At 42.6% G+C, this 13,006-nt stretch overlaps 1 protein-coding gene across 2 annotated transcripts in view; it reads left to right on the top strand.

Annotated features, from left to right (window-relative positions):
• sos1 (son of sevenless homolog 1 (Drosophila)) overlaps window positions 1-13,006 on the top strand; it is a 41,974-nt gene that overhangs the window by 24,170 nt on the left and 4,798 nt on the right. For both annotated transcript variants that reach the window (XM_076728727.1, XM_076728726.1), the window contains exons 11-20: window positions 920-1,001; window positions 2,129-2,245; window positions 4,574-4,677; window positions 5,092-5,314; window positions 6,026-6,145; window positions 6,908-7,070; window positions 9,921-10,038; window positions 10,145-10,317; window positions 10,404-10,520; window positions 11,528-11,801. In XM_076728727.1, the coding sequence (XP_076584842.1) occupies window positions 920-1,001; window positions 2,129-2,245; window positions 4,574-4,677; window positions 5,092-5,314; window positions 6,026-6,145; window positions 6,908-7,070; window positions 9,921-10,038; window positions 10,145-10,317; window positions 10,404-10,520; window positions 11,528-11,801 (1,491 nt within the window). The remainder of the gene's footprint in view (window positions 1-919; window positions 1,002-2,128; window positions 2,246-4,573; window positions 4,678-5,091; window positions 5,315-6,025; window positions 6,146-6,907; window positions 7,071-9,920; window positions 10,039-10,144; window positions 10,318-10,403; window positions 10,521-11,527; window positions 11,802-13,006) is intronic.

Below are 13,006 nucleotides of genomic sequence, written 5' to 3'. Positions count from 1 at the left end.
TCTATTGTTAGCACTCTGATGTTAGCACTCTGACGTGTGTACACCGATGCAAGCACTCTGGCGTTAGCACTCTGACGTTAGTACACAGACGTCAGCACTCCAACGTTAGTGCTCTGATGTTAGCACTCTGACGTTAGCACTCAATTGTTAGTGCTCTGATCTTAGTGCTCTGATGTTAGCACTCTGATGTTAGTACACTGATGTTAGTACACTGATGTTAGCACTCTGACATGAGCACTCTATTGTTAGCACTCTGATGTTAGTACACTGATGTTAGCACTCTGATATTAGCACTCTGACATGAGTACTCTATTGTTAGTACTCTGATGTTAGCACACTGACGTGAGCACTCTGACATGAGTTCTCTGATGTTAGTACACTGACGTTAGCACTCTGATGTTAGCACTCTGACGTGAGTACTATGATATGAGTGCTCTGATGTTAGCACTGACGTGAGTACTCTGACGTTAGTACACTGACGTTAGCACTCTGACGTGAGTACACTGATGCGAGCACTCTGACGTTAGTACACTGACGTCAGCGATCTGACGTTAGTGCTCTGATGTTAGCGCTCTGATGTTAGCACTCAATTGTTAGTGCTCTGATGTTAGTACACTGATGTGAGCACTCTGACATGAGCGCTCTGATGTTAGCGCTCTGATGTTAGCACTCAATTGTTAGTGCTCTGATGTTAGCGCTCTGATGTTAGTACACTGATGTGAGCACTCTGACATGAGCACTCTGATGTTAGCACTCTGACGTTAGCACTCTGACGTTAGCACTCTGATGCGAGCACTCTGACGTGAGTACTCTATTGTTAGTACTCTGATGTGCCGGATACCTCATAGGCTGCAATTAGGGACTATTTTCCTGAAAATGTCCTGATAATTTTGGATTAATTGTCTGTTTCCTCCTTCAGATCCAAATTTTGTCCGAACATTTCTGACCACCTACAGATCTTTCTGTAAACCTCAGGAGCTGTTGGATCTGCTCATGGAGAGGTGAGCTCACCTGGAAGACATCACATTACTTTCCCAATATGAAGGCCATGAACATGTTTCAAAAGCTTTTTGGAGATGTATTAAATGAACTTCATAATTTTATTGATGTAAAAGTATCAAATGTCGATAAAAATTCTACAGTCATCTTACAAAAAATAAAAATACAACCAACGAATTTCAAAATTAGACAAACCAACACCAAGAACAATCACTGGAGAAAATCATTTCTTCATTCTGATTGTTTTACATCGTGTATGTTTTACACAGCATGCATTTCTTGCTCTGGCTGTTTTCCTTGACACGATCACTTCCTGAAGGACTAAAACAACACAGAGAAACAGATATTATGAACAAAACATGAAGCTTGGTTTGCGTTGGTTCTCTTGATCACTTGTAAAATCCTCATGAAAGTATGAAACGTAATGATCTGATGGCCACAAGGAAGCGGCAGTGTACAGCAGATTCTCCGAATCTGACTGCTGTCAGTCAAAGAACGATTGACTGTGTTCACACACATTTCTGAGAATTATTCTTAAAATCATGTTCAGGTCTTTTCGTCCTTCTCTCAGCTGACAGTTTATCATTTATTCATGAGTTTCATTTGCTGTATTGACAACATTTTAACACAGCTATGAAATCCAAAGTGTGACAGAAGAATAAAGTCTAGATTTATCTCCATTTGTTTTCAACAACATAGACACTGAATGTCCAACAGTAGAATATGCACAAACCAAAGAACAATGAAGCTGCATCTGCAGCCCTCAGGACGTGTCATGAAGGAAAAAGAACAAGTCGAATGAATGACTGTCTCTGACTGTGTGTCTGTGCGACAGTTTGATGTTGGACTGAGAAATGTGGACATTCTAAATATGGCTTTGAGATGAATTCAACATGTTTGACAGGATAACTGACTGATATTGTCTGTATCCATGGCACCTGCTTCATTCTGTAGGAATGAACAAATGATTAAAAGCTCTTCAGAGAGCAGACAGTAGAAAAAGTTAACAAATATAAAGATGTTAAATATGGAGTGAGAAGATGTGAATGTTCATTCTCTGACTCTGTTGTAATTAACATCACTTTGTTTCGAATGTGAGTGCTGACCTGAGGTCTGTGATGTTGTTCAGGTTTGAGATCCCGGAGCCGAGGCCGAACGAGACGGACCAGATGGAGGGAGGAGAGCAGCCGCTCAGCGCTGAACTCAAACGTTTCCGCAAAGAGTTTGTTCAGCCGGTCCAGCTCAGGTAGAAACTTCTGCCCCCTGCTGGAGGCTCGCAGGCATGGTTTACTGCTGACTGAACCAGGATCTGTAGCCACTCAGAGTCACATGACCTGCAGCAGCTGACTGACTGTTAGCAGCACAAACACTCACTAAACATGATTATTAGAAGGAACTCGGCCTGCTAGGAGAAATTTTAGCCTGAAGTTGTTTTGTGAAAGTGAAACCTGAAGTTTAGGTTTCATCATGTAGGAGGTGTTTAGCTGGTTTTTAATGACATTTGATTTTAGTTTATTTCAACATTCAGAGACAGTGTTTTCGGTAACACATTCCTACTTTATAATAATAGACTTTAATAGTAAACATTGTTTGTAAAGTTTTTCACGTCAGAAACAGAATGACAAGATAAAATATTGATGTTAAAGAAGATGGAGAATAAAAGCCACTTGGAAACAAAAAATGGAAAATAAAGCTAAATGGTATTAATAAATAAAGTTAAAGATAGATTACATAGAAAGCATAAAATCAAGTAAAATACATTTTACAGGAAGTGAAGCAGTGCATCAGTGTGAGGCAAAGCACGAAGTTTCAGGTCTATCAGGAAGTCAGAGCTCGTCAAAGTCTGAAGCTCAGACATCAGTTTTTAGCTTTCTGTTGAAAATATTCAGCAACCCTAACCCTAACCCAAACCCCTTCCTGATGTCTGAAGGTCGTTTATTCCAGAGCTTTGAGTCTTTGACAAAAGCTGCAGCGCTGAAAGAAAATCAGCAAACCAGCAGATAATCACAGAGTTCTTCAAGGTAAACAATAAAGGAGGAAGTTAGCGATGTAGCTTGATGCTAGTCCATTAAGAGCTTTGCATACGAGGAGGAGGACCTTAAAGTCAGTCCTGAATGTTACAGGAAGTCAGTGCAGAGCAGCTGAAACTGGACTCATGTGGTCTCTGATCTGGGTTCTGGTTCATAGTCGAGCTGCAGAGTTTGGAATGAGCTGAAATCTCTCAGTGTTTTTCTTCTGGATGTCAGTAAATCGCGCGTCACAGTCATCGAGTCGGCTTGAATTAAAGGCATGAATCAGTTTTTCAGAATCTGTTAGTTTAGAAATGGTCGTTCTTCAGCTGTTTCTGAGGTGAAAATGAAGTTTTGGTCACCTTGTTGATGTGAGACTTGGAGACTGAAAGCTCAGATTTAATCCAGAGAGTTAATCTCAGATTATCAAACAGCATTTCTCTCTTTGTTTCAGGCAGACTAGAAGGATTTCAGTTTGTCTCATTTCACTTGAAGAAATTCTTCCCCATCCATTGATTTATTGATGAACAGACGGTCAGTGATGGAGTCTGTAGCTTCAGCATCATCTGCTTCAGCACAGACGTTCAGTCGTGTGTTGTCTGCATAGAAACATACTCTGTGCTCTGTAATGATGCCACCCAGTGGCAGCATGTAGAGTGACAACAGTGATGGACCAATCAGCTCCCTGCAACCTCAAACAGACGTCATGTTTGTCAGACACATGATCTCCAAGACTGATGTCCAACTCTGTGCCTTTGATGTTTGTTTGAAACCAGTTTAACACTCAGTCAAAGACCAACAGCTGTTCAAGACCATTGATTCAGATATCGTGATCGATCGTATCAAACTGCTCTGAGGTCCAACAGGACAGACTGAGAGCTTCTTTCATCAGAGTTTAGTCTGATGGTGTCAGTTAGATCAGTTTCAGCTGTTTGTTCTAAAGTCTGACTGAAAGTCATCCTCATGTTATTTTCTTAAAGAGAAGACTTAATTTGACTGAGACCATCTTTACAGAATCTCTGTGATGGATGAAGATTGGATATCAGCCTGAAGTCAGTGACTTCATCACTGTCTGCTTGGTTTCTTAGTGAAGGTTTTATAACAGCTGGTTTAAACTCATCTGTGAAGATTCCTGTTTGTCAAGGTGAATTTATGAACTTCGTTCAGGGTGGACACATGAGGTGGATGAGTTGGACTCTGACAGTCTTGCAGAGCTCAGTTAGTGTGATACAGGTGAATTTTCCCATGATTCCATCTGTTTGACAGGGTTTGTTGAGCTCATCTGTGTTCACATCAGCAGTAATGCTGCTGTTGTTCGTAAGGTTTTATTTTTTACAGTGTGTTCTTTCTTCATCATTTCGTCCATGTTTCCTGGAGAGAACTCTGTAATGATTCTAATATCAAGAAAATATATTTGGAGAACTTTATTTCAGTGAATTGTGTTGAGTTTACAAACAGAAGAGTTGATCAGACTGACAATGTAAAGACGTCAGTGTAATGTAACAGTGATTTAAATCTTCACATGTGATTGATCATGTGACCTGTGATTACTGCTCTCTCTGCAGAGTGCTGAATGTGTGTCGCCACTGGGTGGAGCATCACTTCTACGACTTTGAGAGAGACGCTCACCTGCTGAGACGACTGGAGGAGTTCATCGCCTCTGTCAGAGGTCTGGACCTGTCAGAACACTTGTTAGAACACCTGTCAATCACTGTCAGTTGTGTGGTCCTGCATGTCAAGCTCACTGGTTCACTGGCTGATTCACTTCCTGCCACCTGTAGTTTGAATGCAAATGTAAAGGTACTACAGACATATAAAGAAGTCAGACACACTGTTGGACCATGTGATCTGTTGTACAACACGTTAAATTCTGCCGAGGATGTTTTTCTGCATGAGGAATCCTGCAGATGTTCCATGTGTTTGACCTGATCAAGTCATCCAGGATCAGATTATCCTGCTTCCAGAAATCAGCTGGTTTGACTGTGAATCCATCTCTCTGTGGAGCAGCTGTGTTGTCTCACCTCTGTCAGCCTTTGAGGGCTTGTGATGTCATGTGTTACAGAAAAGATGTCACGTTTTACAGGCAAGGCGATGAGGAAGTGGGTGGAGTCGATCACTAAGATCATCCAGAGAAAGAAGCAGGTTCAGGTGAGCTTGCCCAGTCACAGCATCACCTTCCAGAACTCTCCTCCTCCGGTCGAGTGGCACATCTGTAAACCAGGAAACACGGAACAGTTTGACCTGATGACACTGCACCCCATCGAGATCGGCCGACAGCTCACGCTGCTTGAGTCGGACTTCTACAGGTAACTACTGATACAGGAGGTCACACCGGTCTCACACCTGTCACACACCTGTCACACACACACACACACACACACACACACACACACACACACACACACACACACACACACCTGTTACACAGCTGTTACACCTGCTTGAACTGTCTTCCACCTGTCTCAAGCATGTCACAAACCTGTTTCCACTTCTCTAACCTGTCACATTCCTGTTACACCTGTCTCCCAAGTGTCACACACCTGTCGTACCAATCTCACATCTGTCACACGCCTGTCTGATCTGTCACTTAAACTTTTTTGACCTGTCACACACGTCACACACCTGTTTCACCTCTCACACCTGTGACATACACCTTTCTGACCTGTCACACACATCTCACACCTGTCTGACCTGTCAGACGCATGTCTCAGGCTTATTCCATGCCTGTCTCACAACTGTCGCTCATCTATGTCACACTTTACTGAACTGTCACACACGTGTCTCACACACCTTTCTGACCTGTCACACACCTGTTTCACCAACCTTGCTGACCTGTTACACGCCTGTCTCAAGTGGTTCACTTGTCTCACGTGTCTTTCATGCCTGACTCACACGTCACACACACTTTTCTCACACCTGCCGCATCTGTCACACACCTTTCTCACACACCTTTTCTGTCCTTTTATACACCCATCTGTCCTTTTAAACACCTGTCTCACCTGTGTGACCCCCTGCAGGGCTGTGCAGCCGTCTGAGCTGGTTGGCAGCGTCTGGACCAAAGAGGACAAAGAGATTCACTCCCCCAACCTGCTGAGGATGATCCGACACACCACCAACCTCACACTGTGGTTCGAAAAGTAAGGCCTCACTGACACCACTCGGGGCAGTTGGAGGTCAGGTTAAATGACCCTGACCCTTTTTTAAATCAAACCCAACAAACCTCCTATAAGCATAACTCAAAAGACTAAATTTACTACATCCACAAAGTGTCTTCAGAAACCATCACAGACTACCAAAAGTTTCCCATGTGAGTGAAATGTACAGGTAACCCAACTCACCTAAAGTCTTGATCCAGGTCCTCTTCAATCCACCAAATATATCTGGAAACAGATCAGTGTCTGGAGCAGAAATGAAAGAGGTTCTAGGTGGAGGCCAATCAGATGATGAGATGGAATGAAAGAGGGGAAAAAATGAAATAAATAACTGATGTGTTCAGTCTGAGCTGTCACACATTGACCTCTGCTTCAGGAAATAACACGTCCACCTTCAGGACAACCTCATGTCTTACCTCTGTCTTACCAACAGCTTCACATCCAAACTTAAAGTCCATCTACACCACCGACCTTCTCCTTTACCTCCAACCACTCTGCACCATCTATGTGTCATTTCCCTTTATTACAACCACACATCCACCTTAAACCGTGTCACACCTCTCACTCCACCTGTAACTACACTTCAGCATCATCCACGTGTCTGATCTGTCAGCTGTCCTGCAGCAGCCCTGAAGTAAGTGTGTGTGTGTGTGTGTGTGTGTGTGTGTGTGTGTGTGTGTGTGTGTGTGTGTGTGTGTGTGTGTGTGTGCGCGTGTGCGTGTGTGTGCGCACGCATGTTATCTGCAGATGTATCGTAGAAACAGAGAACCTGGAGGAACGTGTTGCTGTTGTGTCGCGGATCATCGAGATCCTGCAGGTTTTTCAGGAACTCAACAACTTTAATGGCGTCCTGGAGGTGGTCAGTGCCATGAACTCGTCTCCGGTCTACAGGCTGGACCACACCTTCGAGGTAACAACAGCACTTAACAATTTGTGGTTCTGTTTCTGTTCTGTTTCTGGAGAGCAGTTGATGTTCAGGTCCTGAACTGGTCCTGTAGTTCACAGGATTGGGTTTGTTCAGACAGAGACCAGCTGCTCTGTGGTCAGAGCTTGTCACTGCAGTGAGTCCTCCTTTCAATAGGAAGATTTCAAAATGATAAATTAATAGCTCCCATCACAAAAAAAGAACTGGACATGGCTATTAAATAAATGTCCTGGAAGTGATGGCTTTCTGAATGAATGGTACAAGATCTTTAAAGAAGGCCGCGCACCTATTATGTTAGAATCATTTAATTGGACTCTATTAAAAGCTTTGGCACCACCATCATGGAAAGAGGCAGTGATATCAGTCATTCCAAAAGAAGGGAAGAATAAAGAGAACTGTGAATCATATCGTCCAGTCTCTATGTTGAACGTAGATTACAAGTTGTTTACTTCTATTATCTCTAAAAGAATTGAGCATCTCTTGCCTGACTTAATTAATGAGGATCAGACTGAGTTCATAAAAGGACGGCAAACTCAAGACAACATCTGGCGAACTTTACATTTTATAAAACACATTAATAAAAAACATCTAAGTGCGTTTCTGGCCAGTTTAGACGCGGAAAAGGCCTTTGACAGGATCTGTTGGCTCTTTCTGTACCGAGTGCTAGAGAGGCTGGGCTTCAGTTGTCAGTCTGTCAGGTGCATACAGGCTCTGCTGTCTTAGCTCTGCACTTTTTGCCATTTTCATAGAGCCCCTAGCACATAGTATAAGACAAAATTAAGAGTTGAGAGGAATCAGCATAGCAAATGAGGACCATCTAATAGGACTTTTTGCGGACAACATTATTATCTATCATCTATCTCCAAAACCCTAATTTAACACTCCCTAAACTCATGGCGACTTTAGTCGAGTATGGCCAAATGTCAGGTTACAAATTGAACATAGCTAAGGGTTACTTTTAATTACACACCAAGTAAAGATATTTGGCTGAAATATGAAGTAAAATGGGAAGCAAAAACAATAAAATACTTGGGAGTGCTAATTAGTCAGAAACTTGATAAAATAAACGAAATAAACTATAAAATAATAAATGATAAAATACAGGAAGATGTTAAAAATGGTGCACACTGGAGTTAGACTTTAGTTCAAGGATCGAGGCAGTGAAAGTGAACGTGCTGCCAAGGTTGTTGTACCTTTTTTTATCTTTACCTGTCAGAATCCCAGATTCAGTTTTCAATGTGGGACAAACCGTTATCAAGGTTTATCTGGGCTGGAGCAAGACCAAGGGTAAGATTCAAAACACTTCAAATTGACAAAGAACATGGAGGCCTTGCAGTACCAAATCTAATGGAATACTATTATGCTGCCCAAATGAGATATTTTGTTTACTGGTGTTCTTCGGAGTATCAAGCTAGGTGGAAGCACATTGAGTTAAATATGGCTCTTCTCGACCTCAAACCAGGTTAGGCGGGAAAGGACACACAGACTATGTGGGAGAAAATGTAATCTTGGAGGATGCTTTTAAAAATTGGTATGAATTAGTTAAAAAATATAAACTAGAAGGAGACAGTAAACTTCTAATTTGGCCTTCCCAAACATCCCCGTTCAGTCCCGGAGAAACTGACATCACATTTGCAAGGTGGAGAGAAAGGGGGATTACAGCGATGTGTACACTCTTGGAGGGGAATACTTTTAAAACTTTTGAAAAACTCAAAAGACAATTTGATTTGGATAATGGGGACCAGTTTAGATACTTACAGCTAAGACGTTTCTATGAGACAGAAGTCAAAAGAGGAATTTCTGCAGAAGAAAACAAAGTGATTGAAGTATTTTCTAATGCATATAAATGTACACCTGTAAAGATTGTCTCTAAGCTGTAAAGAGGTCTACAAAAACAAAATGAGAGGAATTCATTATATGTGAAATCAAAATGGGAGTCAGAACTGAACATCAAACTGACAGTGTGATTGGTATTCTATGTGTAGAACTCAACAAACCTCCACCAGCTCTAAAAGATGGAGAGAGTTTGGATGGAAGAATTTAATTTGCTTCTACATCACACCACACATCAAAAATAAACAAATAGGTGAACAGCAGCAATGCTGGAGACAATGTGGGCAGATGAGTGCCAATCTCGCATATTTTTTGGTCATGTGTAAAATTGCAGGGGTTCTGGGACAGAGTGACTCAGATTCTGGGAGAGGTTTTTTCCTACAGGATACCCAGGGACCCTCGGATAATGTACCTGGGTTTGACTCCAGAAGGTACTATTCAAAAGAAGCACCTGTATCTTTTCAAAATATTGATCTTGGCATGTTAAAAGGCCATAATGAGAAACTGGCTGAGAAGTGACCCCCCAAGTCCGGGACAGTGGTTGGATATTGTTGAGATCTACTTGATGGAAAGAATGACTGATTATCTTAGAATGAGAGCAGGGACCCTGGACCAAAAGTGGCACAAATGGACTGTGTATATGAAAAAAGATGGGTCGAATCCTCAGCAGTCCTAATGGACAGTGATAAATGTTGCAACAACTTTCACTTTATTTGTAGTGTTTATTTTATTTTTCTATTTTACTTGTTTTTTGCTTTCCCAGTTACCATTTTGTGGTTTGCTTGTTGTGCATTTGAGATTGTTTATATAAAGAAAATAAAATAAATAAAAAGTTTCAAAAAAAACAAAACAAAACAAAAACATGCTTTCAGTAATTTGGCAAATTGGGAAAAAATATACTTTCCAACGGACAGCAAAATTTTGTCTGTAACTCTGCTTCCCTGTAACCATCTGTCATCATCTAATCCTAAAATAATCAAGGCTGTTGCTTTTTGTTTCCAGCAAATTCCGAGTCGGCAGAGAAAAATCCTGGAGGAAGCTCACGAGCTGAGTGAAGATCACTACAAGAAGTATTTAGCTAAACTACGCTCCATCAACCCCCCCTGTGTCCCGTTCTTTGGTATGCTCTCATACGCACTTTCTAAAGGTTTAAACATGACGGGTCAAAGGTTAAATTGGGAGTCTCTTTCTTTGTGTGTGTGTGTGTGTGTGTGTGTGTGTGTCAGGAATTTACCTGACCAACATCCTGAAGACGGAGGAGGGAAACCCTGACTTCCTGCGCCGACATGGCAAAGATCTGATCAACTTCAGCAAGCGGAGGAAAGTGGCTGAAATCACTGGAGAGATCCAACAGTACCAGAACCAACCGTACTGTCTGAAAGTGGAGAGTGACATCAGGGTCAGTCTGATGATGAGCTCACTCTCTGTTTATACTGACGGTGCCGTGCCAGAAGTGTGACTGTATTCTCTGTGTTTCTGGAGCAGAAGTTCTTTGAGAACCTGAACCCGATGGAGGACATGTCCGAGAAAGACTTCGCTGATCATCTGTTCAACAAATCTCTGGAGATCGAACCTCGAAACGCCCGATCCTTACCTCGATTTGTAAGTGTCAGCGTGGTACCACTGACAGCTGACCTGAGTCTGGTCTCAGTCTGTCCTTCACTCTGACAAGGTGAAAATTACACCCCTCAACCAGTTAGAGGCTTTTTGACTTGGTTGAAACTGGGAAACATTTCTTCTCTCGTCTGAGATGTTTCTTCAGTCCACTGAAGGAATGAACGAAGGGTTTGACTGAAGAAGTTCTTGGATGAGAGGCCAAATGTTGTCTTGTTTCTAGTCCAGTTGCCATTGATTCAACCCTTTTTGGATAAGTGTGACCTGGATGACTGAGAACCTTCACAGAGCAGTTCAGGATATGGTCAGTAGTTCATAGTCATTAAATGACTGATGATAAATTATCAGAATAATTTAACATTAGTAAAATGAGGTGATGTTACAACAATATATGTCATCTTTATAAAAAACACAATTTATCAATGAATGCCTCTCAGAAATCACCTCTCAGACTTTGTTTTTCCGGGTTTTCAGATTATTCATCAAAATGATTTTATATACAACAATCCATTCATCCATCCATTAATTAGTCCTTTAAAATCCCCTGGAAACAACATGAAATGACATCGTTGTCAATGGGGAAATGAATGGCAATTACGTTTGACAGTGCAGGAGACCAGTACCAGAGCTAACAGAGAGATTGTGGTTCATTGGCTGAAACAAACACGTCTACAAGTGAATGATGAATTGTTCCATAACAGCTTGATGTGGAAATAAATGACTCTGTGATTGCATGTGAGAAACAAAAGCTACTTCAAAAGAGCAGCAGTTTAAGTTGAAGTCTAAAGCTCTGCTCCTCAATGCAGTGGAATAGTAACTGTCAACATGTATTTATGTGTCAACATGTCAAAAGCTACCACAAGGTTAGTGTCAGCATTATTTTGGTCTTGTCCACCATCTGTGGAGGACTCTGCTAATGTGCCTTTTCTGTAGGTTCTGCTTCTTTACAAGCAGGTCCAAACCTCTGTTATCCCTCTTCTCCCTCCTTTTTCCAGGTGAAGAAGTACACCTGTCCTCTGAAGTCTCCGGGGATCCGTCCGACCTCGGCGAGGCCCGGCACCATGCGACACCCAACGCCGCTGCAGAACGAGCCCAGGAAGATCAGTTACAGCCGCATCCCTGACAGCGAAGCAGAGGGGGGCGCCGTCTCCGCCCCTAACTCCCCTCGCACCCCTCTGACTCCGCCTCCCGCCTCTGCTGCTTCCAGCTCCACAGACGTAGGCAGCGTGTTTGACTCTCCTCAGGGTCCCAGCAGCCCCTTCCACTCCAGTAAGACCCACCCACCGACACACACTGTCCTACCAATCACAGCTCTCATGTTAACCCCACCCACTAACAGACTGACCTTCCAATCACAGCTCTCACGTTAACCCTGCCCACTGACACACTGTCTACCAAACAGAAGACAAAGTTCAGGCTTACATGTAATAAATTATTCGCAGAAATGTATTAAAGGTCAATTGCAGGATATTGCCATGCATTGTAAGCCGAGGACAGGCGGCATCTGAAGCCCCCTCCTCTTCATGGATGACCTTCTACCCCTCTGTCAGTCCACTGTCTTCTCTGTCCAGGATATGAACCTCACGATGAACTGTTGCTTCTGTTGTAAATGTGTGCTGACTCCTGTCCAAAGGAGTTTACGCGTGTCGACTGAGCAGCTGTTTAATTTCCATATGTAAGGCCTTACACTCCTCACTGCAGTTGGGATGATGATGTGGTGTCTCCGGTCACTGCAGCCCCTTTTCCTCCACTGTCTAGATGTCTTTGTGTGGTTTGATGAACGCCCGCTCTGGATAACCACATCGTTTCAGTACCTGTTGAAGGTGATTTTGGTCCGTCACTGTCACCTCAGAATGTGTGGGTACACTCTCAGCATGATGTTGTGAAGTTGGAATGCCTCCAGTCTCTGCTCCAGCGATGATGACAGTCAAACGTGAGATGTTGGTCAGGATGAGAGGCTTCCAGTGTATCTCCACTTGAAGGTTTCCTTCTTCCCCTTCCTTTATTGCACAGTCCACAAATGGTAGTTGGTTTCTTCTCATATCCTCTGTTGAACACTGAATTAATGTGATCCATAAAAGAGCTGATCTCCTGGCTCTTGATTTCACCCACATACCTGAACCAGTGGCTTGGAGCATCACCCTGGTAGGTGTCCGAGTCTTTCCTCTCCACGTCTTCAAGGGTACCCGGGCTTAGAGTAAAGATGGTAGCTGGGTATTTGGCAGTGCTGTATCTCACTTGTTGCTTTTCCAGTGATTGTAACGACTAGTTTCTTGTAGTTTGATGTTATGAATGTGTCTGACAAGTCTGACTTCAGTTTCTCTTTAAACTGACTGGAACAACAAAGATGCTTTTTAAAGTTCCAGTGTGGACGATTTAGAGGATCTGTTGGCTGAAGTCTTGTTTTCATTCATTCAGCTGAGAATAAGAATCATTGTGTTTCTGTTAGCTTTGAATGAGTCTTTATATCTTCA

The sequence above is a fragment of the Chaetodon auriga genome, chromosome 4 (genome assembly GCF_051107435.1).
Source record: "Chaetodon auriga isolate fChaAug3 chromosome 4, fChaAug3.hap1, whole genome shotgun sequence".
Taxonomy (NCBI): Eukaryota; Metazoa; Chordata; class Actinopteri; order Chaetodontiformes; family Chaetodontidae; genus Chaetodon; species Chaetodon auriga.
Note: the sequence above shows the minus strand (reverse complement) of the source record. Positions and strands in the feature narration are given on the sequence as shown.